The sequence below is a fragment of the Heterodontus francisci genome, chromosome 2 (assembly GCF_036365525.1).
Source record: "Heterodontus francisci isolate sHetFra1 chromosome 2, sHetFra1.hap1, whole genome shotgun sequence".
Classification (NCBI taxonomy): domain Eukaryota; kingdom Metazoa; phylum Chordata; class Chondrichthyes; order Heterodontiformes; family Heterodontidae; genus Heterodontus; species Heterodontus francisci.
Window position 1 is genome coordinate 219,262,899 of NC_090372.1, and position 27,908 is coordinate 219,290,806.

General features: G+C 43.6%; 2 protein-coding genes across 8 annotated transcripts in view; one reads left to right on the top strand and one right to left on the bottom strand.

Annotated features, from left to right (window-relative positions):
• The window catches only part of bop1 (BOP1 ribosomal biogenesis factor), a 200,650-nt gene extending 174,699 nt beyond the window's left edge, over positions 1–25,951 (bottom strand). Inside the window, exon 1 of the mRNA XM_068015856.1 lies at positions 25,851–25,951. Within this exon, the coding sequence (XP_067871957.1) occupies positions 25,851–25,943 (93 nt within the window). The 5' untranslated portion in view covers positions 25,944–25,951. The remainder of the gene's footprint in view (positions 1–25,850) is intronic.
• Positions 25,952–26,317: 366 nt separating this feature from the next.
• The window catches only part of hsf1 (heat shock transcription factor 1), a 151,982-nt gene continuing 150,391 nt past the window's right edge, over positions 26,318–27,908 (top strand). For all 7 annotated transcript variants that reach the window (XM_068015866.1, XM_068015893.1, XM_068015900.1 and 4 more), the window contains exon 1: positions 26,318–26,668. In XM_068015866.1, the coding sequence (XP_067871967.1) occupies positions 26,573–26,668 (96 nt within the window). In that variant the 5' untranslated portion in view covers positions 26,318–26,572. The remainder of the gene's footprint in view (positions 26,669–27,908) is intronic.

A 27,908-nucleotide genomic window follows, 5' to 3' on the forward strand; every position in this document is an offset into this window, starting at 1 on the left:
GAATTGACCTTTGGCCTCCTTGTCTTGAGAGAAAATGGGTAAGAAGGAGAAGATTGCCCTGGAGAGGGTGCAGAGGAGATTCACCAAGATGTTGCCTGGGCTGGAGCATTTCAGCTATCAAGACAGACTGAAAAGGCTAGGATTGTCTTCCTTAGAGCAGGGATGACTGAGGGGGGAAACATGATTGATCTATACGTTTGAGGGGCATTGATAGATTAGATAGGAAGAAACTTTTTCCCTTAGCAGAGGGGTCAATAACCAGGGGGCATAGGTTTAAAGGTAAGGGGCAGGAGGTTTAGAGGGGATTAGAGGGAAAAAAATTTGACCCAGAGGGTGGTTGGAATCTGGAATGCACTGCACTGCTGAAGAGGTGGTGGTGGCAGGAACCCTCACAGCATTTAAGAAATATTTAGATGAGCACTTGAAACGCCATAGCATACAAGGCTACGGGCCAAGTGCTGGAAAATGGGATTAGAATAGTTAGGTTCTTGATGGCCGACACAGACATGATGCACCGAAGGGTCTGTTTCTGTGCTGTATAACTCTATGATTCTATGATCTCGGTCAGTATGCAGCGGAAAAGTGAGCAGCACAGGTCAAGCACTCTCCGAAAGGCTTTAAGTTAGAACCAAATGGAGCATTCCCTTCTGGTCTACCCTGAGCAGCAATGGCAGAGATCTGGGAGGTCCCACAGCTGCAGTCTAAGTGCAGCCCAGAGATTGGGGTGAGGGGGGGGTGGCGGTGGCGGGTAGCTTACACAACAAGCTAACAAAATAGGGTGTTGAAAAAAGGTTTAAAATACAGGTGCTGCAATGTGCAGAATGCAGAAAGAAATTTGGGGGCTTGCAATTGCAAGTACTTGATTTGCAAAAAGATCTAAACTTGGTAGTATTAACAAAAACCTGGCTGCAAACTGGAGAAGAATGGAAAATAAATCTATTAGGATCTGATATTTAGGACAGAAACACTTCAAAAGGAGGCAGAGTGGCAATATTGCTCAAACATGGGTGATGCAGACAAGAAAGGCACACAGTTAGGATGGTTGGAGCTCCAAGTTTTTAAAAAATATAAAAGAGCTCTTTATGGTGGGTGGGGGGAAAAGAGGTGGTGGGCAGTTATAACAGAACTCTGGGAAATTCTGGGAAAGAAACGGAAGAGGAAATCTGTTAACAAAACGATGAATAGGAATAACAAAATGATTGCTCTGGGAGATTTTAATTATCCACTTATGGATTGAAACAGAGGAGTAAAAGGGAATGGAATTCCTAAAATGTGTACAGGAGTGTGTGCGTGGGCCTTCTAGGGCTGGAGATGCTGCCAGATCCGGCCACGTGTAATGAAATGGAACAGACAGATCAGCAGACTGTGGGCGAGGACCTTTTGGGAATAGCGAGTGATCACAATGTTAGCAAGGTTTAAGATCCAACTTAGAGGAAAAAGTCAGTATGAAAACTCAAATGCATGATTGGATCACGGCAGAAACTAGAAAGACAAGAAGCGAGCTGCTGAGGTGAGGTGGATGGATAAATTGGTGCATAGGATCGTACAGCAACAGAGAACTGCTTTTAAGAGTGATTGAAATGATAGAGAATAAATATATTCCATAAAAAGACCACGAGCATGATGTATTAAGGATGAATTTACCATCTACATAAAGGTAGGGAAATAACTAGAAGCAGCCGGCACAGGTTTAAAAAGGGCCAATCGTGAAAGAAACTGAAATGATTGTGGTCAAGTAGCTGAAGTGGGACTTCAACCGAAAACTTTCTGACTCAGAGGCAAGGGAGCTACCAACTGAGTCAAGGCTGACACCACAACATCCATTCAATGCACAAACCCATTCTAAAAGGAACTGTAGAGTTTTACCCTGAAGTATTCTTTTAAGAAGAAGCTTGGCAATGAGACTTTCAGTATGTGAGCAGCAGAGGGACAATTCCTACCACATGAGCTCTCTTGGCACATACAGAGTAACCCAACACCTTAAAATTCTAACTAGAGGAAGCAAACAGCTCTCACACTCTGTCTCCCTGTCTCCCTTCCTGTAGGGGTCCATTTGCCTGCAAACAAACGAGTCTTGCAGGCTTCCCCCACTGCCCCCAGCCGCACCCCCCCCCACCCGCCCAAGACATTTTATGGCTGTCAAGTTAGACAGACAAAGAAATAAACACAATTAACCCACATCCAACAAAGCAACTGCCCACTGCAGCTGAATGCAAGAGATGTCCTGGACCTCTGAATGCAAGGTCCTCGAAATGAAAGGGACGGCCTCTGCCAGCAGAAATCTTGATATGGTAATTCTACCACCACATTCCATTGACTTAAAAAAAAACTTCAACAGATCAATCTTTTCAAGCACATCTGGTATGTGAGCAACCTTGTAACTTAGGAATCTGGCTAATGGGCGAAGCAGACTGCAATTTTGGATTTCCAGGTGCCAATTTCTCTTCCCTCTCCTCCCGTTTCCCAGCGATATTAATACAGTGATTACTACGATATCAGGAGAAGTTAACCAAAGACAGAACCTGTATTTGCATAGCTCCTTCAGCATAAACAAAACACTCAAGGTGCTTTCTAAACAGGTATCCAGCCTGGAAAGGGTAAGGTGAGGAGGGGTGACTGAAAGCTCTTGTAAGAGATGGGTTTTGAGAAGGTATTTAAAAAGGTGTGGAGAGGGAGTTTCACAGCCTATGATGGGGTGGGTTGTCATTATTCAGAGTGGGAGGGTTCAGATTCTGGAGGAGAATTTCACAAACAGCCTTGAAGTGAAGAAAAACGATTTTACACAGCAAGTTATGATCTGCAATGCACTGTCTCTGGCCTAGATCTGGAAGCAGATTTCATAGTAACTTTCAAAAGGAAATTGTCGGGAACACATTTGTAGGGTGAGAGGGAAAGAACTGGAGAGTGGGTCTAGTTGGAAAGCTCTTTGAAAGAGCTGGCATAGGCACGATGGGCCAAATGTGCTGTATTAATCTATGTTTATAGGCTCTAAGTAAGAAGCCTGGTGGAGATCAAATCACTGGAGGGCAGCTGGTGGGGGTGAGGAAAGGCCTGCTTGGGTCTGCAAACAAAACCCAACCCGAGCCCTTTCATTTTTCCCACACCCGACCACCGGAATATAAATCAAATTTTTGACAAGCAGTAATAAGACACATAACCAGTTAATCCTTTTTGGTAGTATTGTTTGAGGGATCAACAGTGGCTCAAATACCAGAATATTCTGTCTTTAGGCACCAGGCTTTGCTCAGTGGTCACACTCACGTCTCCAAGTCTAAAGATTCAGGATTCAAATCCAGCCAAAGACTTCAGTACATAATTTATGCTGATAGTTCTGAAGGAATGCTGCACTGTAGGATGATAGTTCTTCTGGAGTGCTGGCTATTATTTATCTCTCAACCAACATTATTAAAATAACTGACCTGGTCATCGTTGTTTATGCAACCTTGCTGTGTACAAATTGGTGGCTTTGTTTCGGTATGTTATCAAAGTGACAACAATTCTCAAGTACTTCATTAGGTCATGGTCCTGTGGTGTTTTTTCTCCAGAGAATGTGTGGTGTATCTTTAAGGCTGGAAAAGGAGCTGTACTGCTTTATGAACCAGCAAGCCTCAGGAGTGAGAGAAAATGTATTTTGGTTGCTGTTGGACAACCATATGGAGAGGGAACCAACCAGCTTCAGAGAATGCATCCTGGTTACCCAGCAACAGCCAGCCATTCAGGGACCCAGGACAGGATATACAAAGTTATAATTCAATTTTGAACTGGCTTTTTAGTTGGACAGTCTGCTCTAAGAGAACACAGACAGACAGCTGGTGTTAGCACCTGAAAGAAGAGCTCTCAGCCATTTAAACTGAAGGAAGAGAATTTTGTCTGTTTAATTATTTCTCAAAAGTCTAAAAAAAAACATTCAAGCCAAAACAGAGATCTCTGGTAATTTAAACTGAAGGAAGGGAAGGTAGACTCTGACAATCTTGTTTCCCTCACAAACCTTGAAGTTAGATTGATTCTATTGAAAGCGTTTGCAAGTTGTTAATTGTTGAAATTCGCTGGAGAAGGAAAGCATTACTTACTGCTGGAATTAGACTACGGACTGTTCTCCTGTGAAAGAAACTTTTTTCCCCATTGGACGGCTGCGAGGACGTCAAGCAACATTGGACTGTAAATTTGCAAGGACTCTAATGTTTTCTATTTTAAATGTTGCTTATGTCTTAGTGGTGTTTAAGAATTTAGTTTTTCTAATTAAACAGTTACTCTGTTGATTTAAAGACATCTGGTTGGTTAGCCTCATTCGGGGGTTAACAGAAAGTACAATTTGGCTGGGTCTTTCTTTAATTTGGAAAGTTTAAAGTGATATGTTATGGAGGGACGGGATTGAATCAACAGTGCCTTTCTCCCACCACAATCAGATTCGTATATTTTGATTGGGGGCTTTGACTGGAGCGGTCAGTCATAACAATTAGCTGTAAAGGCCTTTGGGACATTAACACACGATATAAATCTACATCTTTTCAACAATACAAAAGCAAAACACTGCAGATGCTGAAAATCTTAAAAGCAGAAAATGCTAGAAAAGCTCAGGTCTCTGGAGAGAAACAAAGTTAACATTTCAGCTCAACGACCTTTCATGAAAACTGGGAAAAGTTAGAAATGTGATTGATTTTAAGCAAGCGGGTGGGTGGGAAAAGAACAAAAGGAAAGGTCCGAGATAGGATGGAAAACAGGAGACTAAAAAGCAAAAAAAAACAGATGGATTAGCAAAGAAACAAAAGGTGCGTCTCAAGGAGCTGTGAATGGCAGAATCATGAGTAGCTGCCATCCGAAAGCAAAAACAAAAATAAAACCAAAATCTGCAATGATAAAGGAAACAAAATGAAAACAGAAATTATGGTCTGAACTTGCTCAACTCCGTGTGAAGGTTGTAAAGTACCTACATCGGAAGATGAGGTGCCGTTCCTCGAGCTTACATTTCATCAACATCCCACTGAACATGCAGGGCTTTGCTTTAAAGACAGCACCTCCACAATGCACAACTGTACTGCAAGCAATTTAGAATAAATGTTCAAATCCTGGCCTAAGACTTGAACCCTCAACCTTTGTCAAGTTGCAAATGGAATTTAATACAGAGAACACATTGAATACATAGTGTAGAACTCCAAAAAGGACATAGACAAGTTGGTGGAATGGGCAGACAGGTGGCAGATGAAGTTCAATGCAGAGAAAGGTGAAGTGATTCATTTTGGCAGGAAGAACATGGAGAGACGATATAAAATAAAGGGTACAATTCTACAGGGGGTGCAGGAGCAGAGGGACCCGAATGTATATGTGCATAAGTCATTGAAGGTGGCAGGACAGGATGAGAGAGCAGTTAATAAAGCATACAGTATCCTGGGCTTTATTAATAGGGGCAGAGTACAAGAGCAAGGACGTTATGTTGAATGTGTATAAGACACTAGTTCGGCCTCAGCTGAATTACTGGGACCAGTTCTGGGCACCGCACTTTAGGAAAGATGTGAGGGCATTGGAGAGAGTACAGAAAAGATTCATGAGAATGGTTCCAGGGATGAGGAATTTCAGTTATGAAGACAGACTGAAGTAGTTAGGACTGTTTTCCTCGGAGGAGAAGGCTGAGAGGAGATTTGATAGAGGTATTCAAAATCATGAGGGGTCTGGACAGAGCAGACAAGAGAAAAACTGTTCCCACTCATGAAAGGATTGAGAACGAGAGGGCACAGATTTAAAGTATTTGGTTAAAGAAGCAAAAGTGACATGAGGAAAAATATTTTCACGCAGCAAGTGGTTGATGTCTGGAATGCGCTGCCTGAGACTTGGAAAAGGAAGAATGTGCAGGGTTATGGGGAAAAGGCGGGGGAATGGAACTGAGTGATTTTGCTCTTTCGGAGAGCCAGTGGGCCAAATGGCCTCCTTCTACACCGTAACTGTTCTGTGATTCTGTGAGAAGTGTGAAGAGATGCATTTTTGAAGAGATAGAGGCAATATAGACTTAATGGCACAGCTCTAAAGAGTGTGTGCAGAAAAAGAGGGACCTGGGGTGCATGTGGTAGATCTTTGAAGGCAGCAGGACATATTGAGAGTAGTTCACAAAACATATGAGATCTTGGACTTCATGAATAGAGTGAGTTCAAAAGCAGGAAAGTTACGCTGAACCTTTATAAAGCTCTGGTTAAACCACAACAGAAGTATTGTTTCCAGTTCTGATCACCACACTTTAGGAAGGATGTGAGGGTCCTTGAGAGGGTGCAGAGAATATTTACCAGAATGTTTTCAGGGATGAGGAATTTTAGCTACAAGGTTAGGTTGGAGAAGCTGGGGTTATTTGCTTTGGGCCAAGGAGATTGAAGGGAAGATTTGCTAGAGGCATACAAGATTATAACAGGTTTACATCAGGTAGACAAAGAAAAGCTGTTCCCAGTTGCTGATGGTACAAGGATTAGGGGACACAGATTTAAAGTTTTGCGCAAAGGATGCAAGGATGAATGTGAGGAAGAATTTTGATTTTTTAACACAGCAAATGGTAATAACTTGAAACACTCTGCCTGCAAGTGTGGTGGAAACAGAGACGATGAAAGATTTCAAAAGGAAATTGGATAGACACTTGCAACAACTTGCAGGGCTACGGGGATAGAGCAGGGAATTGGTCTGATCTGGAGAGAGCAGGCATGGACTCGATGGGCCGAATAGCCGCCTTCTATGCCAAATGACTATGGCATAAAGGAGAATTTTTTCACACACTGACAAAGAGTGTTACCAACTGAGCAAAATTCATGCTAGTTAAAATCTATTCTGTCTGTGTGGGAATAACAAACACAAACACACCCCTCACAAATGCAGATAAAGACACGAGTCTGAAACATTCGTGTAACCTCATGTACTGCAGTCCAAGAATTATATGTATAAAAACACTACATGGAAACCTGCCAATATGAATAATTTTTGTGGGAAATGCAGTTCAAGTTTGCAGACATTTATCAGCATATTTTGTTACAGAAAGCCATTCAAAAGTGAAGAACTACTACTCAAATTGGCTGATGAAATTAAATTGTTGCCCATGAGCACATACTCATCTGGTTGGAAGTGTTCTGACAGTACAGGAATTTTCTTTTCTTCTTTCTTTTCTTTTGGGCCTCCTTATCTCGAGAGACAATGGATACGCGCCTGGAGGTGGTCAGTGGTTTGTGAAGCAGCGCCTGGAGTGGCTATAAAGGCCAATTCTGGAGTGACAGGCTCTTCCACAGGTGCTGCAGAGAAATTTGTTTGTTGGGGCTGTTGCACAGTTGGCTCTCCCCTTGCGCCTCTGTCTTTTTTCCTGCCAACTACTAAGTCTCTTCGACTCGCCACAATTTAGCCCTGTCTTTATGGCTGCCCGCCAGCTCTGGCGAATGCTGGCAACTGACTCCCACGACTTGTGATCAATGTCACACGATTTCATGTCGCGTTTGCAGACGTCTTTATAACGGAGACATGGACGGCCGGTGGGTCTGATACCAGTGGCGAGCTCGCTGTACAATGTGTCTTTGGGGATCCTGCCATCTTCCATGCGGCTCACATGGCCAAGCCATCTCAAGCGCCGCTGACTCAGTAGTGTGTATAAGCTGGGGATGTTGGCCGCTTCAAGGACTTCTATGTTGGAGATATAGTCCTGCCACCTGATGCCAAGTATTCTCCGAAGGCAGCGAAGATGGAATGAATTGAGACGTCGCTCTTGGCTGGCATACGTTGTCCAGGCCTCGCTGCCGTAGAGCAAGGTACTGAGGACACAGGCCTGATACACTCGGACTTTTGTGTTCCGTGTCAGTGCGCCATTTTCCCACACTCTCTATAGCAGAATAAAGCACTGCTATAAACACAGAATACAAATTTGAGAACAAACGCTACTTCATGAATGATAAACACATCTTCAGAACTAATAATTGGCATGGGCCAGAGGAAAAGGGAGTGCACAGCAAAAAGGACCAGGTGACGTGATGGTGACTGATGGGAGGCAAACTGATGGAGGCCTCGTGAACTCAGTGACTACTCGCCCTTCCTAGATTTTATTTAATTTAACCTACAGTGAATAACTTAACAATGTTCACTTCTTTGGTGATAAGTCAGTAATGACACACTGGGCACCTGAACTGAAACAGGCCCCACAGAATAAAACCGATGCAAAACAATCTACATCTAGCTGCAGACGCAAGTTAGAAAATCATTCCAGCATTTCTCAAGTCATTTCGTACTGCAACGCCAGATCCTCACAAAATCTTCCACCCATAAGTAGTAGAACACCATCTCCAAATGCACTGATATTTCAGAGAAGAGGGTGAATTCAAAGTTGGTTTCAACAAACCGATCCCATCAACACATGCACAGTTTTCCAGGCACTCTGTTTTAAAAACCTCAGTGCCTTTGGGCAGACTATTTCTATTCCCACATTATAGCACATCAATCTGACCAGACAAGGCAGCTGGTCTCAGTCTAAGTGTAGCAGGAAAGAGTATCAGTTATTGGGGAGGGAGTTACCAGGTTTATTACATAGCGCCCTTGAAAAATTCCCAAAATTGCATGGTCTGTGTGTGAATAGCAACTACAAGTTACATAGAAGTAGTACCTTAAGTGGATAAGGTCATAAAAGCTGAAGGAATACTGGGTTTTATGGTAAGAGGTATAGAATGTAGTGGGCCAGATCTAACAGTGAATCTGTATAAAACCTCATTAAGACCATAGTTGTTGTACTGTATGCATTCTGCAGCTGATTTTAAGGAAGGATCTGGAGACAATAAAGTGTACAGCACATATTCACTCGGACGCTGCCTGACATGAGGAAATACAAAAACAAAATCGTTCAGAATAAAAAACGCAAGAAATAGGAGCAGGAGTTGGCCATTCATCCCCTCGAGTCTGTTCCGTCATGCACTACATCATAGCTGAAAATCCATCCCAAATCCATTTTCCCCTTTGTGTCCAAAAACCATGCATTGGAAGTGTTTTCATAAAAATTGAAGTAATTAGAGTGACTTGTTGGAGGGCAAAAAATTATGCAGAGAAAAGAACAAGTAAATAGATACAAACTGTGTCTTGTGACTGAATGGATTAAAAAGAAGAATGGAATACAAGATCAAATGCAAGATATTGTGGGATTTTGCTGGACACAAGTCATAGCCACACTTTCCTATAAAAGTGATTGCACTTCGGGATGCAATAATATATAAACGTGGGTCTTCCTGATCAGTTTATTGCACCAGGTTGAAACACAATGTTGTGACAAACTCAAGGAGTAAAATGATTTGGTGCACTGGAGCATTGGTCAACATGAAATGTGGAATTCAGACCCACAGCCTTTAACTCTGAATTGACAGCGGCCCACTGAGCCATGGTGACAGATTGAGAATCCACACTGGCCTAATGCTCCTTTGGCTGTATTATAGAGTTATTTACTGCACAAGAGGCCATTGGGCCCATTAAGTCCGTGCAGGCTCTCCACGGAGCTATCCAGTCAGTCCCACTCCCCCACCCAAGCCCCATGGCTCTGCAAATCTAATTCCCTCAAGCGACAAACTTCCTCTTGAAGTTATTGATCGTTTCCACTTCCACCACACTTGCAGGCAAGTTCCAGGGCATTACTACCCACTGTGTAAAAAAAGTGCTTCCTCATATTCCCCCTGCATCTCTTGCCCAAAACTTTCAATCTGTGTCCACCAGTCCTTGCACCATTTGTTAACGGGAACAGTTTTTCCTTGTCTAACTTATGTAAACCTGTCATAATCTTGAAACACTTATTAAATCTCCCCTCAACCTTCTTTGTTCAAAGACCAAATCCAGCTTTTCCAACCTAACCATGTAACTAAAATCCTCCATCATTTCTAACATTCTGGTAAATCTCCTCTGCACCCTCTTAAGGATCCTCATATTCTTCCTAAAGTGTGATGACCAGAACTGGACACAATACTCCAGTTGGGGCCTAACCAGAACTTTATAAAGTTTCAGCATAACTTCTGCAGTTTTGTACACTATGCCTCTAATTTATGAAGCCCACATGCTTTGCTAACCACTTTTCTCAATATTCCTGCCACCTTCAAAGACCAATGCACATACACCCCCAGGTCCCTCTGTTCCTGCACATTCTTTAGAACTGTGCCAATAATTCTATATTGCCTCTCCCTATCCCTTCTGCCAAAAGGCATCACCTCACTTGCCAGTATTAAATTCTGATACCTGTCTGCCCCACTCTGCTAGCCTATGTCTTGTTGCAGACGGTTCATCTCATCGCCGCTTCTGCCGCACCTTCAAGTTTGGTGTCGTCAGCAAATGTTCAGATTCTACTCCGTATTCCAAGATCCAAGTCATTTATATATATATAGCAAAAAAAGCAGTGATCCGAGCAATGACCCTTGGGGAATACCACGGTCGACCATCCTCCAGTCTGAAAAGCAACCATTCACTACGACTCGCTGCTTTCTGTCCTCAAGCCAATTTTTTACCCAATTGCACACTGACCCTCCTATTCCAAGAGCCCGAATTTTGTTAACCAGCCTTTTATGTGGTATTCTTGTTGAGATACACTGCTGTTCGCTCGCATCAGTTAAACATTCAGGACATATATCATCCATTCTCCTCCTCCTCTTCCCAGTGGCACAGTGGCGCAGTGGTTAGCACTGCAGCCTCACAGCTGCAGGGACCCGGGTTCGATTCTGGGTACTGCCTGTGTGGAGTTTGCAAGTTCTCCCTGTGTCTGCGTGGGTTTTCTCCGGGTGCTCCGGTTTCCTCCCACAAGCCAAAAGACTTGCAGGTCGGTAGGTAAATTGGCCATTATAAATTGTCACTAGTATAGATAGGTGGTAGGGAAATATAGGGACAGGTGGGGATGTTTGGTAGGAATATGGGATTAATGTAGGATTAGTATAAGTGGGTGGTTGATGGTCGGCACAGACTCGGTGGGCCAAAGGGCCTGCTTCAGTGCTGTATCTCTAATCTACTCAGTCGAACAGCAGAGCTGACATTCCCTGGCTCCTCCACTGTAAATCTTATTACTACAGCACAAAACCACATTTGTGACAGCACCTCAGCATCCATTACAAAGGTGGCTTATAGTGCAGTGCCAAGGACATTACCCACATACTTCACAAATGCACCAAAAAACACTCGTCCCACTGAAGACTCAGTGGGTAGATTCACCATCTAGTGTGGCAACCAAAGTTGAAGACCAAGAACTCAACAGCCTCATTCAACGGTGCGTCCTGTGACACTTTCAACTGTTAGAATGTCAGACAGGCTGCATGTGACAGGAGGTCAGGACCAAACTTGCCTGTTTCACCCCACAATTGAATTACTGACACCATTTAGAACCAAAATCTAAGCTGACCAAAACTAGGCTGCAGCATTTCCAGTGGTTTTTGACATTAAAGTGACTACACTTCACACGTATTTTACTGGTTTGTAAAGAACTTTGTGACACCCTGAATTCAAAAAAATGCAATAGAAATACAAGCCTTTCAAATCTTTATCTTCAATTTCAGCGACAAAGAATTTGGGGAACAGGACAGATAGAGTAGACAAGTGCAAAGGCAGACCTGTTGACTGAGGCAGTGCGCAACTATTGTTAGCTTCATACGCTGATTTTATAGCAATCAAAAGGATGGTATAATAAATGGATCAAAAAAGACGAGAACGGAATAGAGATGCATACAGCCAAACAGACAAGTAAGAGAAGATAGGAGAAAGTAATCATGGGGAATTTCAGTAACCCAGGGATAAAGTGGACAGGCCAGGGATAGCCAGAAGGCAAAGTTTATAGCTCAAATAATTTAAAGGCAGTTTCACAATCAATACAAGTTGCAAGAGTCTGAACAACCCCACTGTATTCTCAATTTCTTTTTAAGCTAATTGGCAAAAGAACCAGAGATACGAGAAAAAAAATTATGCAGAGTTGATGCAATCTCGAATTCACTGACATAAAGGATAATACAATGGTTACAGCACAGAAGGAGGCCATTCACCGGGATCGCGTCCGTGCTGGATCTCTGCAAGCACAACTCAGCGAGTGCCAAACCCCCACCGTTTCCCTGAAGCCTTGCAAATGTTTTCTCTTCAGTTGCTTCTTCCATTCTCTATTGAAAGGCACAATTGAATCTGCTTCCACCACATTCTCAGGCACTGCATTCCAGATCCTAACCACTCACTGTTTAAAAAAAGGGTTTTCTTCATGCCTCCATTTCTTCTTTTAGCAATCACCTAAAATTGGTGTCCTGTGGTTCTTGACTCTTCTGCCAATGGGAACAGTTTCTCCCTATCTACTCTTTCCAGACCCTTATGATTTTGAACCTCTATCAAAGCTCCTCTCAACCTGCTTCTCCAATCTACCCATATAAACTGTAAATCATCACCACTGGAACCATTCTCAATCTTTTCTACATCCTCTTTAAAACCTTCACATCCTTCTTTAAGCCTAGAATTGGACACAATACTCCAGTTGAGGCCAAACGGGAATTTTATAAAAGGTTCGTCACAACTTCCTTACATTTGTAATCTATGCCTCTATTTATAAAGCCTAGGGTCCCATATGCCATTTACACCACTTTCTCAACCTGCCCTGCCAGCTTCAACAATTTGAAAGAAGAAAGGCATGCATTTATATAGCACCTTATCAATTACTAGACATCTCAAAGTCCTTTACAAACAATAAAGTAAATTTGAAGTGTAGTCACTGGTCCAGTTACGTTTTTAGTCAAGGTAACCCCTAGGATCTTGATGGTAGTGGATCAGTAATGGTAATGGCGTTGAATGTCATGGGGAAGATGGTTAGATTCTCTCTTGGCGATCATCGTTGCCTGGCATTTGTATGGCACGAATGCTATTTGCAACTTAGAAGCCCAAGCTTGAATGCTGTCCAGGTCTTGCTGCTGTGACGATCCCGTTAGGGACCATTAACTTTTTAAAAAAGAGAAAGCCAAATTCCCAGTTACTACTGAAAGATGCCACAAGCTTTCATATTTTAAACAAAAATCTTTACTGTACAAGAGTTAAACAAAGCAAAAACACTATTACCTTAACACTACAATTCAGTAACACATTTTAAACTTAAAATTTTAACAGAACACTCATATGTATCTGTTACTTCCACCCCAAGAATTTTCCTATACATTATAGGACCTTAGTGGTTTGATCACTTCTCCGGAGACCAATTCAAAGGGTACCACAGAGCTTAGGAATTCACTTTGATTTCCCGAGTTTCTGAGCTGTCTGAGGTATGAGATCACCATCTGAATCTGGATTTCCCAGCTTGAACACAGGCCTGGTTCCTGATGACCTCTTTGCTCTCGAATCCAGCAGACTTTTCAAAACTAACAGCTTTTTAAAAGCCAGCTCCTTGCCTAAAAGCCAACTGACTGACTTTGTCAGCAAGCACACTGATCAAAGAAACCAACAAATACCCACAGCATCATCTATCTCCATAGCAAGTGGCATACCTGGGAGATCCCAGATAGCAATTTTAAACTAAGTATACCCAACTCCAAATCTTCTCTTTGATTCCTGATACCCACATGAATAATTGATATTGGTAACAGGGATAGGCTGGCATCCTTACATCTACGAAAGATGATGGATAGGCAGCAAACAATCCATTTAGGTGGGGTGTCCTCTCTTGGTACACTTTTGCTGATGGCTGTGACGACCAATCCTTGAGAGGCAGGTTATACCACAAATGCCGCACATGAAGCTGCCAAATGATGCTGTCAGTTGTTTCTTTTGACATTGGTGCCTGTTGCCAAGCTGCTGTAACTACTCAGCGTTGTGTCATGGCAGTGCACACCAGTCCATAGGATACGCTGCCATTTCCCTCTTTCACCAGTTCGTGACTCCCAGGCATAATGGTCGACATTTAAGACCTTCATGTCACGCTTGCAAGCCTCCTTAAAGCAGAGCTGTTCGTCCCACAGGTCATCTGGCTCCAGCTCGCTCATCATACTGAAAGTTCTTGGATACTCGACCGTCTTCCATTCTTCGGATATGTCTGGTCCACCAAAGCCAGCTCTGTTTGATTACTGCCAACACACTAGGGAGCTCTGCCTTTGACAGGACTGCTGCGTTTGAGATTCTGTCCTGCTAGGATACACATAATGCATCAGACAGCGAAGATGGAAATTATTGAGCTTCCTTTCCTGATGCCTGTAAGTTTCCCATCTTTCACAGCCAGACAGCAAGGTGCTGAGAACAAAGGCCTTATAAACCATCACCTTGGTCCGAAGGGTCAGCTTGGAGTTATCCCACGTGTATTTCACGGGTCGGTCAAAGGTGGTGGCTGCTTTCCCTATGTGTGTATCGAGCTCCGCATCAAGGGACAGATTGCCTGTCACTGTAGACTCAAGGTAGCAGAATTTGCTCACCATTTCCAGTGGGGTGTTATTTAGTGTGATCAGAGGCAGAAATGGTAAGGAGGGAGAAATTAGAGCATGACAGAAAGCTGGCTAGAAATAAGATTTTAAGAGTTTCTACAAGTATTTAAAAAGAAAAATAGTAACTAAAGAAAAAAGTAAGTAGTAACTAGAGTAACCAACAAGTCTTCCAAAGCTTCATCAATTGTCTGCATCATTTTGCTGGTATTGTCAGTTCCACTGATATCTTTCAGTCATGTTGCAGTAATTAAACCCAGGGTAAAAGAACCCTCGAGTTCAAGACTTAAATAGTGATAATGTTTGTAGCTGAATATAACAATTCCACAAGGTTGCAGATCCCAATTCAATACAAATTCCACTAAAGTGAGTGTTAATCCCTTAGAGAATGAGACTGGGAAATTAACAGAAAACAAGGAATTGGCAGAAGCGTTGAACAGGTATTTTGTGTCTGTCTTCACTATCGAAGACACAAAAAACATCCCAAGAATACTTGAAAATCAATAGGTAAAAGGGAGGGAGGAACTTAAAACAATCATAATCACTAGGAAAACTATTGTAACTGAAGGTTGATAAGTCCCCTGGACCTGAGGCTGGCATCCTAGGGTATTAAATGAAGTGGTTGCAGAGATAGCAGTTGCATTGGTTTGATCTTCCAAAATTCCCAATTTCCCAGCAGATTGGAAAGTCACAAATGTAACACCTCTACTCAAGAAAGGGAGACAGAAAGCAGGAATCTATAGGCCAGTTACCCTAACATCTGTCATAGGGAAAATGCTAGAATCCATTAAGGAATAATAGCAGGACATTTAGAAAGTCATAATACAATCAGGCAGAGCCAACATGGTTTTGTGAAAGGGAAACCGTGTTTAAGTAATTTAGAGCTCTTTGAGGAAGTAACAAGCAACGTGGATAAAGGGGAACCCGATAAATGTCATTTACTTGGAGTTCCAAAAGGCATAAGATGGCACAGCAAAGGTTACTACACAAAATATGTCCTCATGGTGTAGGGGGCAACATATTAGCATGGATAAAGGATTGGTTAGCTAAAAGGTTAGCATCGAGTAGAGATAAATGGGTCTTTTTCAGGTTGCCAAGCTATAACTAATGGAGTACCACAGGGATCAGTGCTGGGGCCTCAACTAGTTACTATTTATATTAATGACTTCAATGAAAAGATCGAATGTATGATTGCTGAATTTGCTGACAACACAAAGATATGTAGGAAAGTAAGCTGTCAGGGGGACATAAAGAGTCTACAAATAGATTTAGATAGGTTAAGTGAGTGGGCAAATGTGAACTTGTCCACTTTGGCAGAGAGAATAGAAAAGCAGTATATTATCTGAATGGAGAGAGACTGCAGAACTGTGGTACAGAAAGATCTGGGTGTCCTGGTACATGAATCATAAAAAGTTAGTATGCAAGTACAGCTAGTGCTCTGGCAGACAAATGGAATGTTGTTTTTTTATTGCAAGGGGAAATAGAATATAAAAATTGGGCCATTTTGCTACAGCTATACAGCGTCTTAGTTGGACCATATATGGAGTGTACTGCTTTGGTCTCCTTACTGAAGAAAGGATATAATTGCATTAGCAATTCAGAGAAGGTTCACTTGACTGATTCCTGGGATGAAGGGGTTATCTTGTGAGGAAAAGTTGAGCAGATTGGGCCAATATCCATTGGGGTTTAGAAGAATGAGTGGGGATCTTATTGAAACAAATAAAATTCTGAGAGGACTTGAAAAGGTGGACGCTGACAGGATGTTAACCCTTGTGAGCAAATCCAGAACTAGGGTACACTGTTTCAGAATAGGGGTCTCCCATTGAAGATGCAGACGAATTTCATTCTCAGGGGAATTGAGGCCAGTCAGATCATCCATGTTCTTATCGAATGGTGAAGCAGGCTCGAGGTACCAAATGGCCTACTCCTGCTTCTCATTCTTTTGTACTTGTGCGTTCTTGTATCCTTATTGTTAAATTAATATTCAGTCCTGCCTTACAAATAACTACAGCTGCTGCATAAGGAAATGCCACTTATGTAACAGGGCTGAACAATCTACAATGTAATGTATGCAAACATAGAAAATGGTGCTTTCAAATGCTGTCCAGCCTTTGGCCCTCCATTCATCACAATATTTCTGCAGTTACTGTTCTGCTCAATCACACCCTCACCTCCCCCTGTGATGCCCTACTCCCAATTAAAACCATTACTCTCTCACCCTTCTGAAGGGTCACTGATCTGAAAGGTTAACTCTGCTACTCTCTCCACAGATGCTGCCAGACCTGCTGAGTATTTCCAGCATTTCTTGTTTTTATTTCAGATTTCCAGCATCTGCAGTATTTTGCTTTTCCTTTCTCACCCTGGTTGTTTCCCCAGTACAGCCCTCATCTCAGCTTCCTTAAGTCCAAGGGGTGCAGACTTGAATGGACAGGGGGTACAACTGGTTTAGTCATCCACCGCCAGATCTGGCTGGACCCCATAACGGACTGTCAGGTCCTGCTGTCATCTGCGAGAACTGCTAACTATTCCAGGATCATCCGGGAATGCGACGGTAACCTTCAGCTTCTTTTCTCAATTGCAAACTGTCTTCTTCAAGCCCCTCCTCACCTCCAACAAGATGTTCGAGGAGCTCATGGATTTGTCACTAAGATTGAGACCATCTGATCAGCTACCTCTGTCACTTCCCTCCTTTCCCCTAACTCACTGGGCCAAACATCCTCTAAGATTCCCCACTGCCCAGCCCTGAACTTGTTTTCTTCTCTAGTTTCTCTCCAATCTCTCCTCATGCCCTCTCTGAGCTCATCTTGTCCACAAGACCCACCTTCTGCTCCCTCGACCCTATTGCCACTAAACTACTGACCACCCAACTTCCTTTCCTGGTCTCCATCTAAGCCAATACTGTGAAGGTTCTCTCTGTTCAGGTTCTGTCCCCCTCTCATCTAAATCTGCCATCTTCACCCACTCCTCAAAAACCCAACCCCTGACCCCACCGTCCTTGCAAACTGCCGTCCCATCTCCAACCTCCCTTTCCTCTCCAATGTCCTTGAACATGTTGTTGCCACCTCACAAATCTGTGCACAGCTTTCCCGGAACTCCCTGTTTGAATCCTTCCAATCAGGTTCCCACCTCTGCCACAGTACTGAAACGACCAAAGTCACAAATCATAGAATCGCAGAATTGTTACAGTGCGGAAGGCGGCCATTTGGCCCATCATATCTGCACCAGCTCTCCCAAAGTGCAATTCACGCAGTTCCATTCCCTGCCCTCTCCCTGTAAGCCTGCACATTCTTCCTTTTCTTATAACTGTCTAGTTCCCTTTTGAATGCTTCAATTGAACCTGCCTCCCCCACATTCTCAGGCAGCGCATTCCAGACCTTAACCACTCGCTGCGTGAAAAAGTTTTTCCTGATGTCACTTTGGCTTCTCTTACCAAATATACACTGAAGAATGCCTGCAGAGTCTCATTGACAGGTTTGCGGCTGCCTGCAATGAATTTGGCTGAACCATCAGCCTCAAGAAAACAAACATCATGGGGCAGGATGTCAGAAATGCTCCATCCATCAATATTGGCGACCACGCTCTGGAAGTGGTTCAAGAGTTCACCTACCTAGGCTCAACTATCACCAGTAACCTGTCTCTCGATGCAGAAATCAACAAGCGCATGGGAAAGGCTTCCTCTGCTATGTCCAGACTGGCCAAGAGAGTGTGGGAAAATGGCGCACTGACACGGAACACAAAAGCCCGAGTGTATCAAGCCTGTGTCCTCAGTACCTTGCTCTATGGCAGCGAGGCCTGGACAACGTATGTCAGCCAAGAGTGATGCCTCAATTCATTCCATCTTCGCTGCCTCCGGAGAATCCTTGGCATCAGGTGGCAGGACTGTATCTCCAGCACAGAAGTCCTCAAGGCAGCCAACATCCCCAGCTTATACACACTACTGAGTCAGCGGCGCTTGAGATGGCTTGGCCATGTGAGCCGCATGGAAGTTGGCAGGATCCCCAAAGACACATTGTACAGCAAGCTCGCCACTGGTATCAGACCCACCGGCCGTCCATGCCTCCGCACAACAAGAAGTCCTGTGACATTGATCACAAGTCGTGGGAGTCAGTTGCCATCGTTCGCCAGAGCTGGCGGGCAGTCATAAAGGCGGGGCTAAAGTGTGGCTAGTCGAAGAGACTTAGCAGGTGGTAGGAAAAAAGACAAAAGCGCAAGGGGAGAGCCAACTGTGTAACAGCCCCGACAAAAAAAAATTTCTGCAGCACCTGTGGAAGAGCCTGTCACTCTAGAATTGGCCTTTATAGCCACTCCAGGTGCTGCTCCACACACCACTGACCACCTCCAGGCACTTACCCATTGTCTCTCGAGATAAGGAGGCCAAAAAGAAAAAAAAAGACCAAATATTTTAAATCTGTGCCCTCTCGTTCTCAATCCTTTCACGAGTGGGAACAGTTTGTCCCTATCTAATCTGTCCAGGCTAAAGCCTGGCTACCTGACTCAAACCCGACTACGGGTCTATATTCGGTGCCCAGCATTCAGGATCGGGTCGGGTTTTGTTTTGTATTGTTTTCTTTTTAATTATGATTTGATGCAATTTTTTTTCTGTACTAACAACGTTTGATATTTTCGGGTTGGGTCGGGCATGAAAAAATTGAAGGACTAGGGCCCGGGTCGGGTTTTAATTTTATCCCCAAGTCAGGCTTTAATCCAGACCCCTCATGATTTTGACTAAATCCACCCGTTCACCTCCCTTCTCTCCAAGAAAAACAGTCATAACCTCTCCAGTCTATCTTCATTACTGAAGTTCCCCAGCCCTGGACCATTCTCGTGAATCTTTTCTGTACTCTCTCCAATGTCCTCAAGTGCAGCATCCAGAACTGGATGCAATACTCCAGATAAGGTCAAACTCTTGTCTTATGCAAGTTCAACATAACTTCCTTGCCCTTGTACTCTATGCCCCTATCAATAAAGCCCAGGATACTGTATGCTTTATTAACTGCTCTCTCAACCTGTCCCGCCACCTTCAGTGACTTATGCACATATACACCTATGTCCCTCTGCTCCTACACCCCATTTAGAATTGTACCCTTTATTTTATATTGTCTCGCCATGTTCTTCCTACCAAAATGAATCACTTGATATTTCTCTGCATTGAACTTCATCTGCTACCTGGCTGCCCATTTCACCAACTTGTCTATGTCCCTTAACTATCCTCCTCACAGCTCACAATGCTTCCAAGTTTCATATCATCTGCAAACTTTGAAATTGTGCCCTGTACACCAAGGTCTACGTCATTAATATGATCAAATGACATCCTTATGTGACTGTAACAAAGGTAAACTATCCTTCCTCATCCTTTTCAATTTGTCTGCAGTCTTTGACAGTTGATCACATCATCCTCCTCCAACACGTCCAGCTGGGTGGGACTGCATTCGCCTGGTTCTTACCTATATAATCGCGGCCAGAGAATCGCTAATGGCTTCTCTTCCCACTGCCGCCCCACTTCTCTGGATCTGACATTGGCCCCCTCCTATTTCCCATCTACATGATGTCCCTTGGCAACATGATCCAAAAAAACATCAGTTTCCACATGTGAAGCTGGGTGTCGCCAATGTACCTCACCACCACCTCTCGACTCCTCCACTTTCTCTCAATTGTTAGACTGCTAAGAACCATGGAACGATAGAAAAATTACGGCACAGAAGGCGACCATTCAGCCTGTCATGTCTGCGCCTGCCGAAAAATCACTAGCTGCTCAATCTAATCCCACCTTCCAGCAGGTTACAGCATTTCAGGTGTACGTCCAGGTCCCTTTTAAAATAGTTGAGGGTTTCTGTCTCCACCACCATTCCTGGCAGTGAATTTCAGATACCCACCACCCGCTGGGTGAGAAAGTTTTTCCTCATGTCCCCTCTAATCCTTCTACCAATCACCGTATATATGTGTCCCCTGGTAATTGACCTCTCCACTAGGAGAAACAGGTCTTTCCCGTCTTGGCTATCTAGGCCTCTCAATTTTGTACATCTCAATTAAGTCACCCCCACAGCCTCCTCTGTTCTAAGGAAAACAACCGTAGCCTATCCAATCTTTCCTCATTGCTGCAACTATCAAGCCCTAGCCATTCTTGTACTCTCTCCAGAGCAATTATGTCCTTTCTGTAATGTGGTGACCAGAACTGCATGCAATACTCCAGCTGTGGCCTAACCAGCATTTTATACAGTTCCAGCATCACATCCCTGCTTTTGTATTCTAGACCTCTGCCAATAAAGGAAAGCATTCCATATGTCTTCTTCACCACTCTATCTACCTGTCCTGCCACCTTCATGAACCTGTGGACATGCACTCCAAGGTCTCTCACTTCGTCTACCCCTCTCAATATCCTTCCATTTATTGTGTATTCCCTTGCTTTATTTGCCCTCCCCAAATGCATTACCTCACACTTCTCCAGACTGAAATCCATTTGCCACTTTTCCACCCACTCAACCAAACCATGGATATCATTCTGGAGTCTACAGTTATCCTCTTCGCTATCAACTACACAGCCAATTTTTGGGTCATAAGCAAATTTCCCAATCATGCCTCCCACATTTAAGTCCAAATCATTAAAATATATATAGTATTGCAGAAAATACAGACACATTGTCAAAGCTTTTCATCTTGCACTCATCAGGACAATCGCAAGAATAACCAATGTAAGGGAAAACAACAACTTATACTGCATGAGAAGAGAGAGTGCTGATTGGTTGACAAGTGAACTCTGATTCTTGGTAATACCAGGGGATATATTACACAAATGAGTAATGTGATATATGAATTTCAATGCCAATGTGATGTAAGGTATATAGGCCGTACGTCTCAAAAAGACTGGCGGATCGTATCAAACGACATGTCCCTTCTGCTGTTCGCAACGGGCAAGGTACGGGCCATACCCAACCAGCCTGTGCTTGCAAAACTCAAAACACAGTGTCCAACGTTAGATGTGATTCTGCGATTGGGCAACATTTGCTAAATAATTCACAGTGCGTTATGAATTACGTTGACAACCAATTTAAGATTTGATTTTTTTTGATTTAGAGATACAGCACTGAAACAGGCCCTTCGGCCCACCGAGTCTGTGCCGACCATTAACCACCCATTTATACTAATGCTACACTAATCCCATATTCCTACCACATCCTCACCTGTCCCTATATTCTCCTACCACCTACCTATACTAGGGGCAATTTATAATGGCCAATTTACCCATCAACCTGCAAGTCTTTTGGCTGTGGGAGGAAACCGGAGCACCCAGAGGAAACCCACGCAGACACAGGGAGAACTTGCAAACTCCACACAGGCAGTACCCAGAATTGAACCCGGGTCGCTGGAGCTGTGAGGCTGCGGTGCTAACCACTGCGCTACTGTGCCACCCTGCGCCATATTGTCAGTAGGGTTCGCAGCGTGGCGCATTTACACGTATTGGAAGCTATATATATTAACAGGGCCCTGTTCTTTGCAGACAGAAAGAATATGTACAAACATGGTGCCTATTTCAGCTGAACAAAATAAAGTGACAGCCATTTGCTGGTTCATTCCTCAGGGCAATGCCTTGACCAATGAGAGACAGGCTGCCTGGTTTAAATTTTAACAAAGCTTGGTTCGCCATAGCAACATCTCTACCAGAGTTCACTTGCCAACCAATCAGCACGCTCTTCTCATGCAGTATAAGTTGCTCTTTTCCCTTACATTGGTTATTCTTGCAATTGTCCTGATGAGTGCAAGACGAAAAGCTTTGACAACATGTCTCTATTTTCAGCAATACTCATTAATATATATCACAAACAGCAAGGGACCCAACACTGAGCCCTGTGGAATGCCACTGGGAACCGCTTTCCATTCGCAAAAACATCTGTCGACTACTACCTTTTGTTTCCTGTCACTGAGCCAATTTTGGATCTAACCTGCCACATTCCCCTATATCCCAAGGGCTTTAATTTTTCTAACCAGTCTGCCATGCGGGATCTTGTCAAATGCCTTACTAAAATCCATGTAGACCACATCCACTGCACCACTCTCATCATTCCTCCTTGTTACTTGCTCAAAAAATTCAATCAAGTTAGTAAGACATGACCTTCCTTTAACAAATCCATGCTGACTATCTCTGATTAATCCATGCCTAAGTGACAGTTTATCCTGTTTCTCAGAATTGATTCTAATAATTTACCCACCACCCGAGGTCAGACTGACCGGCCAGAATTATTTGGCCTATCCCTCGCACTCTTTTTAAACAATGGTACAACATCCGCAGACCTCCCATCCTCTGGTAACTCACCCGTATCCAGTGAGGATTTGAAAATGATCCTCAGCTAGATGATCCTCCCTGGCTTCCTTTAACAACCTGGGATGCAATCCATCCGGCCATGGCAATTTATCCACTTTCAAGGATGTCAGACCCTCCAGTACTTCCTCTCTCATTATGCTTATCATATCTAATATTTCACACTCCTCCTCTTTTACTACAATGTCTGCATCATCCCTCTCCTTTGTGAAGGCAGAGACAAATCTAATTAAGAACCCTGCCCACATCTTTTGCATCCATGCACAAGTTCCTTTGTACATCTCAGATCGGCCCTACCCTTTCTTTAGTTATCCTCTTGCTCTTAATGGACTGAGAAAACATCTTCGGGTTTACCTTGATTTCACCTGCCAATAATTTTTCATGTCCTCTTTGCTTTTCTAATTTCCTTTTTCACTTCACCCCTGCACTTTCTATACTCCTCTAGGCTTTCTAAAGGATTAAGCTTTTTGTGATCATCATAGGCTTTATTTTTCTGCTTTAACTTACCCTGTATGCTTCTAGGTAACCAGGGTGCTCTAAATTTGGCTGTACCACCTTTGTGGGGACATGCCTATAAAGATACACGTATGGGTGGAGCTCAGAAATAAAAAAAGCGGTAGCCACACGACTAGAAGTGTACTATAAACCCCCAAATAGTGTGCCCATAGAATCTCGCTTTTGAATGCCTCCCACCGGTTTGCCACCAATTTTCCTTCAAGTAGCTGTATCCAGTTCACCTCTCAGTTTCATAAAATTTGCCGTCCCCCAATTTAGGACCTTTACTCCTGTTTTACCTTTGTCCTTTTCCATGATTATGCTAAAACTAACTGTACTACGGTCACTACCTCCAAAATGGTCACCCACCGTTACTTCGTCCACCTGCCCAACTTCATTACCAAAGACTAAATCTGGAATTGCACCCCCTCACGTTGGGCTTGTTACCTGCTGGATAAAAAAGTTCTCTTGAATGCAGTTCAAGAATTTTGTGCCCTCTGTGCCCTGCACACTGTTTGTATCCCAGTTGCTATTAGGGTAGTTGAACTCCCCAAATATTACTGCACTATAGTTTTTGCACTCAAATTTGCCTACATATTTGTTTTTCTATCTCCCTCTCACTCTTTGGGGGTCTATAGTACACTTTTAACCGTTGCTTCTTCTGTCTTTCAGAGTCACATGCTAATTTTCTGCCTCCCATTCCCTGCCCTAAAATTGACCTATCTGGAACTGCCCTCAGGTTCCATCTCCCTGCCAAACTAGCTTAAACCATCCCCAACAGCACTAGCAAAGCTTTATGCAAGTATATTTGTCCCGGTCCTGTTCAAGTGTAGACTGTCCGGCTTGAACAGGTCCCACCTTCCCCAGAACTGGTCCCAATGCCCCAGAAATCTTAAGCCCTCCCTCCTGCACCATCTCTCCAGCCATGGATTCATCTTGTGTCTTCTCCTATTTCTATACTCACTAGCACATGGCCTTGACATCCAGCACTGGATGAGCAAACATTTGCTCCAAATATTGTGAAGATTGAAGCCATTGATTTTAGCACCCACCACAAACTCCGCTGCCTCACCACACTTCTCCCAAGCAACTGTCTGAGGCTGAATCAGACTGTTTGCAACTTTGGTGTATTATTTGATCCCAAGATGAGCTTTCAACCACATATCAAGAACCTCTATTTCCACCTCCGTAACACCACCCACCTTGATCACTGCCTCAGCTCCTCTACTGAAACCCTCAGCCATTTCTTTATTACCTTCAGCATTGACTATTCTAATGCATTCCTTGGCTGCCTCCCATATTCTACCCTCCGTAAACGTGAGATCATCCACAATCTGCCACCCATGTCCTAACTCTCAACAAATGCCATTCATTCATCCATCACAACTGTGCTGGCTGATCTACATTGGATCCCCATTAAACAATGCCCCCATTTAAAAATTCTCATCCTTGTTTTCAAATCACTCTTGGCCTCTCCCTATCTCTAATCTCCTCCAGAGATTACAGCCCTCAGAACTCTGACCTCTGAATATCCCCGATTTTAATCACGATCATTGGTGGCCATGCCTTCTGCTGCCAGGGCCTGAAGCTGTGGAATTCCCTCGCTAAACTTCTCTACTTCACACTCTCCCTTTAAGACACTCCTCAAAACCTACCTCTTAGACCAAGCTCTGACCTAATATCTCCTTATGTAGCTTCTTGTCATTTTGTTCTCTAATGCATCTGGCAGTAAAGACACTATATAAACACAAAGTTGTGGTTGCTTGCAATGCATTATGTGAGGAAGTATACTTCAACAAACATATGGCAAAAAAATATATACTGGAAGTACTGTAACAACTCATGAAACTTACTTTGACTGATTGCACCACTCAGCTACAGAACTTCTCGTATCGTGAAGGGCAAGAGTAGCAAAGTCAAGGAAACCCATCAGCAAATCACACATTATCTTGGCTTAAACAAGTATCATTCTTCCTTTACCGTTGAAATCCTCATCAAACACTTTTGCATCACCACCACGTTCTCAGAACTCGAAATGAGCAATAAATGCTCAGCTCGTGAGAACAAATTAAAACAAAAATGGGTGGAGGGGGTGGGAGGTATATGTACCATGCCATTAAAATTCCTTCAAAAAAGGAGTTAGAACACATCCCAATTGAGAAAAAACGGTATCGAAGGCCAAGATGGAACCGTGAATGTCTCGATGGAACAGTGACAAGAAGTCACAGGAGGTGGCAGAAAACATGATGAAAAATCTTGTAGAAACTACAGACAACTACATATAAAATATCTTGCTGCGTATTTTTTAAAATTAACTTCAGAGATCCTTTTGAAAAGTTTCAATCATTCAGCTACATCAAGGAACATGGACTCTATCTTTCTCTGTGCATGGTGGTACATAGGCAACAGTGGCCTCTCCAAAAATATCAAAGAAGCTCCCAGTTTTCGTCAAACCAAAGCAGTGTGTATGTGAGAGAGAAAGAAAGAGAGATTAAAATCTCGTTTAAAAACAAACAGCAATTTAAAAACTAAATGCCGTTCGTAAATTCGGGTTCCAGGCGCACGTTGGAAGTTTCCAGCCGGATTCCCCTCTCGCCTCGCCGCAAATGAACTGAAGATCACAGATCCGTCCAAACAAAGTTTAAAATACCCACCTGGTCCCTTTCCTCGAGGCCGGAAAGCGGCCTCTTGGTTCCTCCACCTTTGCTGATCCTCTTGCCAGCCGCCGACATGCTCTCAGCCGCCATCTTACTGCAGGAGCCAGACAGGAGGAAAGGTCAGAGGTTAACACCCATCCAGTCTGCTTTTTTAACCAAACAAAAAAAAAAATCATCGTCCATATTGCGCGTTGCAAAAACATTAAATGTACAACGAGAAATCTAAATATATTTTTCTTAATTAAAATTATTTCAGCACGGGAAAACATATTTCGTTCGTTGGCCTGGAGGTCAAAGGTTAACAAGGATTTTCCTTGTTTTTAAAAAATAAACCGAAAGTTACAAGGTTAACAGGTCTGTTTGTTTTCGATATTGTAGGGAGGGAAAATGAGATTTTTGCTAAATTTGAGGTAAAAAAAAGAGGCTGAGTTTTGTGTTCGGGGGAGGGGCGCCGAGTTGCTGCGTGAGTAAGATGGCGGCGGTTGGCGGGGAGTGTGAGGTTGCTGATTAAAGTGTTTAAGGTTGAGAGATCCCTGGTTTATTACTGTTCCTTGTTGAACAGTCGAGAAGTTCTGAGGTACAAGCGGTGATTTTTGAGTACTGAGTCCAGCCAGCGGCTTTCCTCTCCTCGTGTTAAACCGCCAGTTCCCCACGCCCCGGCTGGGCTGAAAGGCCGCCGTCTGGCCACAGCTGCTCTGTCGGCCTGTCTCCAGCTCCGGATGGACGCGCACGGCAGTAATGTGCCCGCCTTCCTCACCAAACTGTGGACTTTAATCGAAGATCCTGACACCAACGAGCTCATCTGCTGGAGTGTAGTAAGTAAACAAAGGCAGGGGCTCGGGGCCTTGGCGAAGGCCGCGTAAAAGAAACACTGGGTGGAGGGGCGGGCTTGGACATTAAAATAAACACCGATTATTTGCCTGTCCTCGTTTGTAACGGGGGAAGATGCAAATGTGTTGGATCATTTTTAAATTGAAATGGATGTTATTGCCTGATGAGAGAAACTTTTAATTTAAAGAAATTTATAAAGATAAGTTATTATTTGACCAAGTGACCCAATTTTGTCCAGGGGGTTTTCTGTTTACTTTAGAAGAGAAGTTGTTAATTGATAGCTGTAGCCGTAAAGAGCTATTGAAAGTTTCTCGTTTCTTTAATTGTTGTTTACCACAGTGATCCTTCAACTTTCGTTATGCTTGTGAACCCAGTGCTAACTAGTAGCTTGCTTTGTACTTTCAGTTTTGCACTGGTAGAATCATACAATCAGAAAGTTTAAGGCACAGAAAGAGGCCACTTGGCGCATCGTGTCTGTGCCGGCCGAAAAATGATCCACCCATTCTCTTCCCACCTTCCAGCATTTGGTCCGTGGCTCTGCAGATTACAGCACTTCAGGTGCATATCCAAACTCTTTTTGAACGAGTTGAGGGTTTCTGCCTCAACTGCCCTTTCAGGCAGTGAGTTCCAGACCCCAACCACTCTCTGGATGAAAACATTTTTCCTCTTCTCCCCTCTAACTTTTCTACTAATCACTTTAAATCTATGCCCCCCTTAGTCACTGACCTCTCTGCTAGGGTGAAGAGGCCCTTCACCGCCACTGTATCCAGGCCCCTCCAAATGTTGTACATTTCAATCAGATCTCCCCTCAGCCTTCTCTGTTCCAAGGAGAACAACCCCAGCCTATCCAATCTTTCCTCATAGCTGCATTTTTCCAGTCCTGGCAACATACTCGTAAATCTCCTCTGTACCCTCTCTAGTGCAATTACATCCTTTCTGTAATGAGGTGACCAGAACTGCACACAGTCCTCAAGTTGTGGCCTAACCAATGAGTTATACTGTTCCAGCATAATCTCCCTGCTCTTATATTCTATACCTCGGCTAATAAAGGAAAGGATTCAAAATGCCTTCTTAACCACCCTATCGACCTGTCCTGCTACCTTCAGGGACCTGTGGACATTCACTCCAAGGTCCCTCACTTCATCTACACTTCTCAGTATTTTCCCATTAATCGTGTATTCCTTTGCCTTGCTTGACCTCCCCAAATGCATCACCTCCCACTTC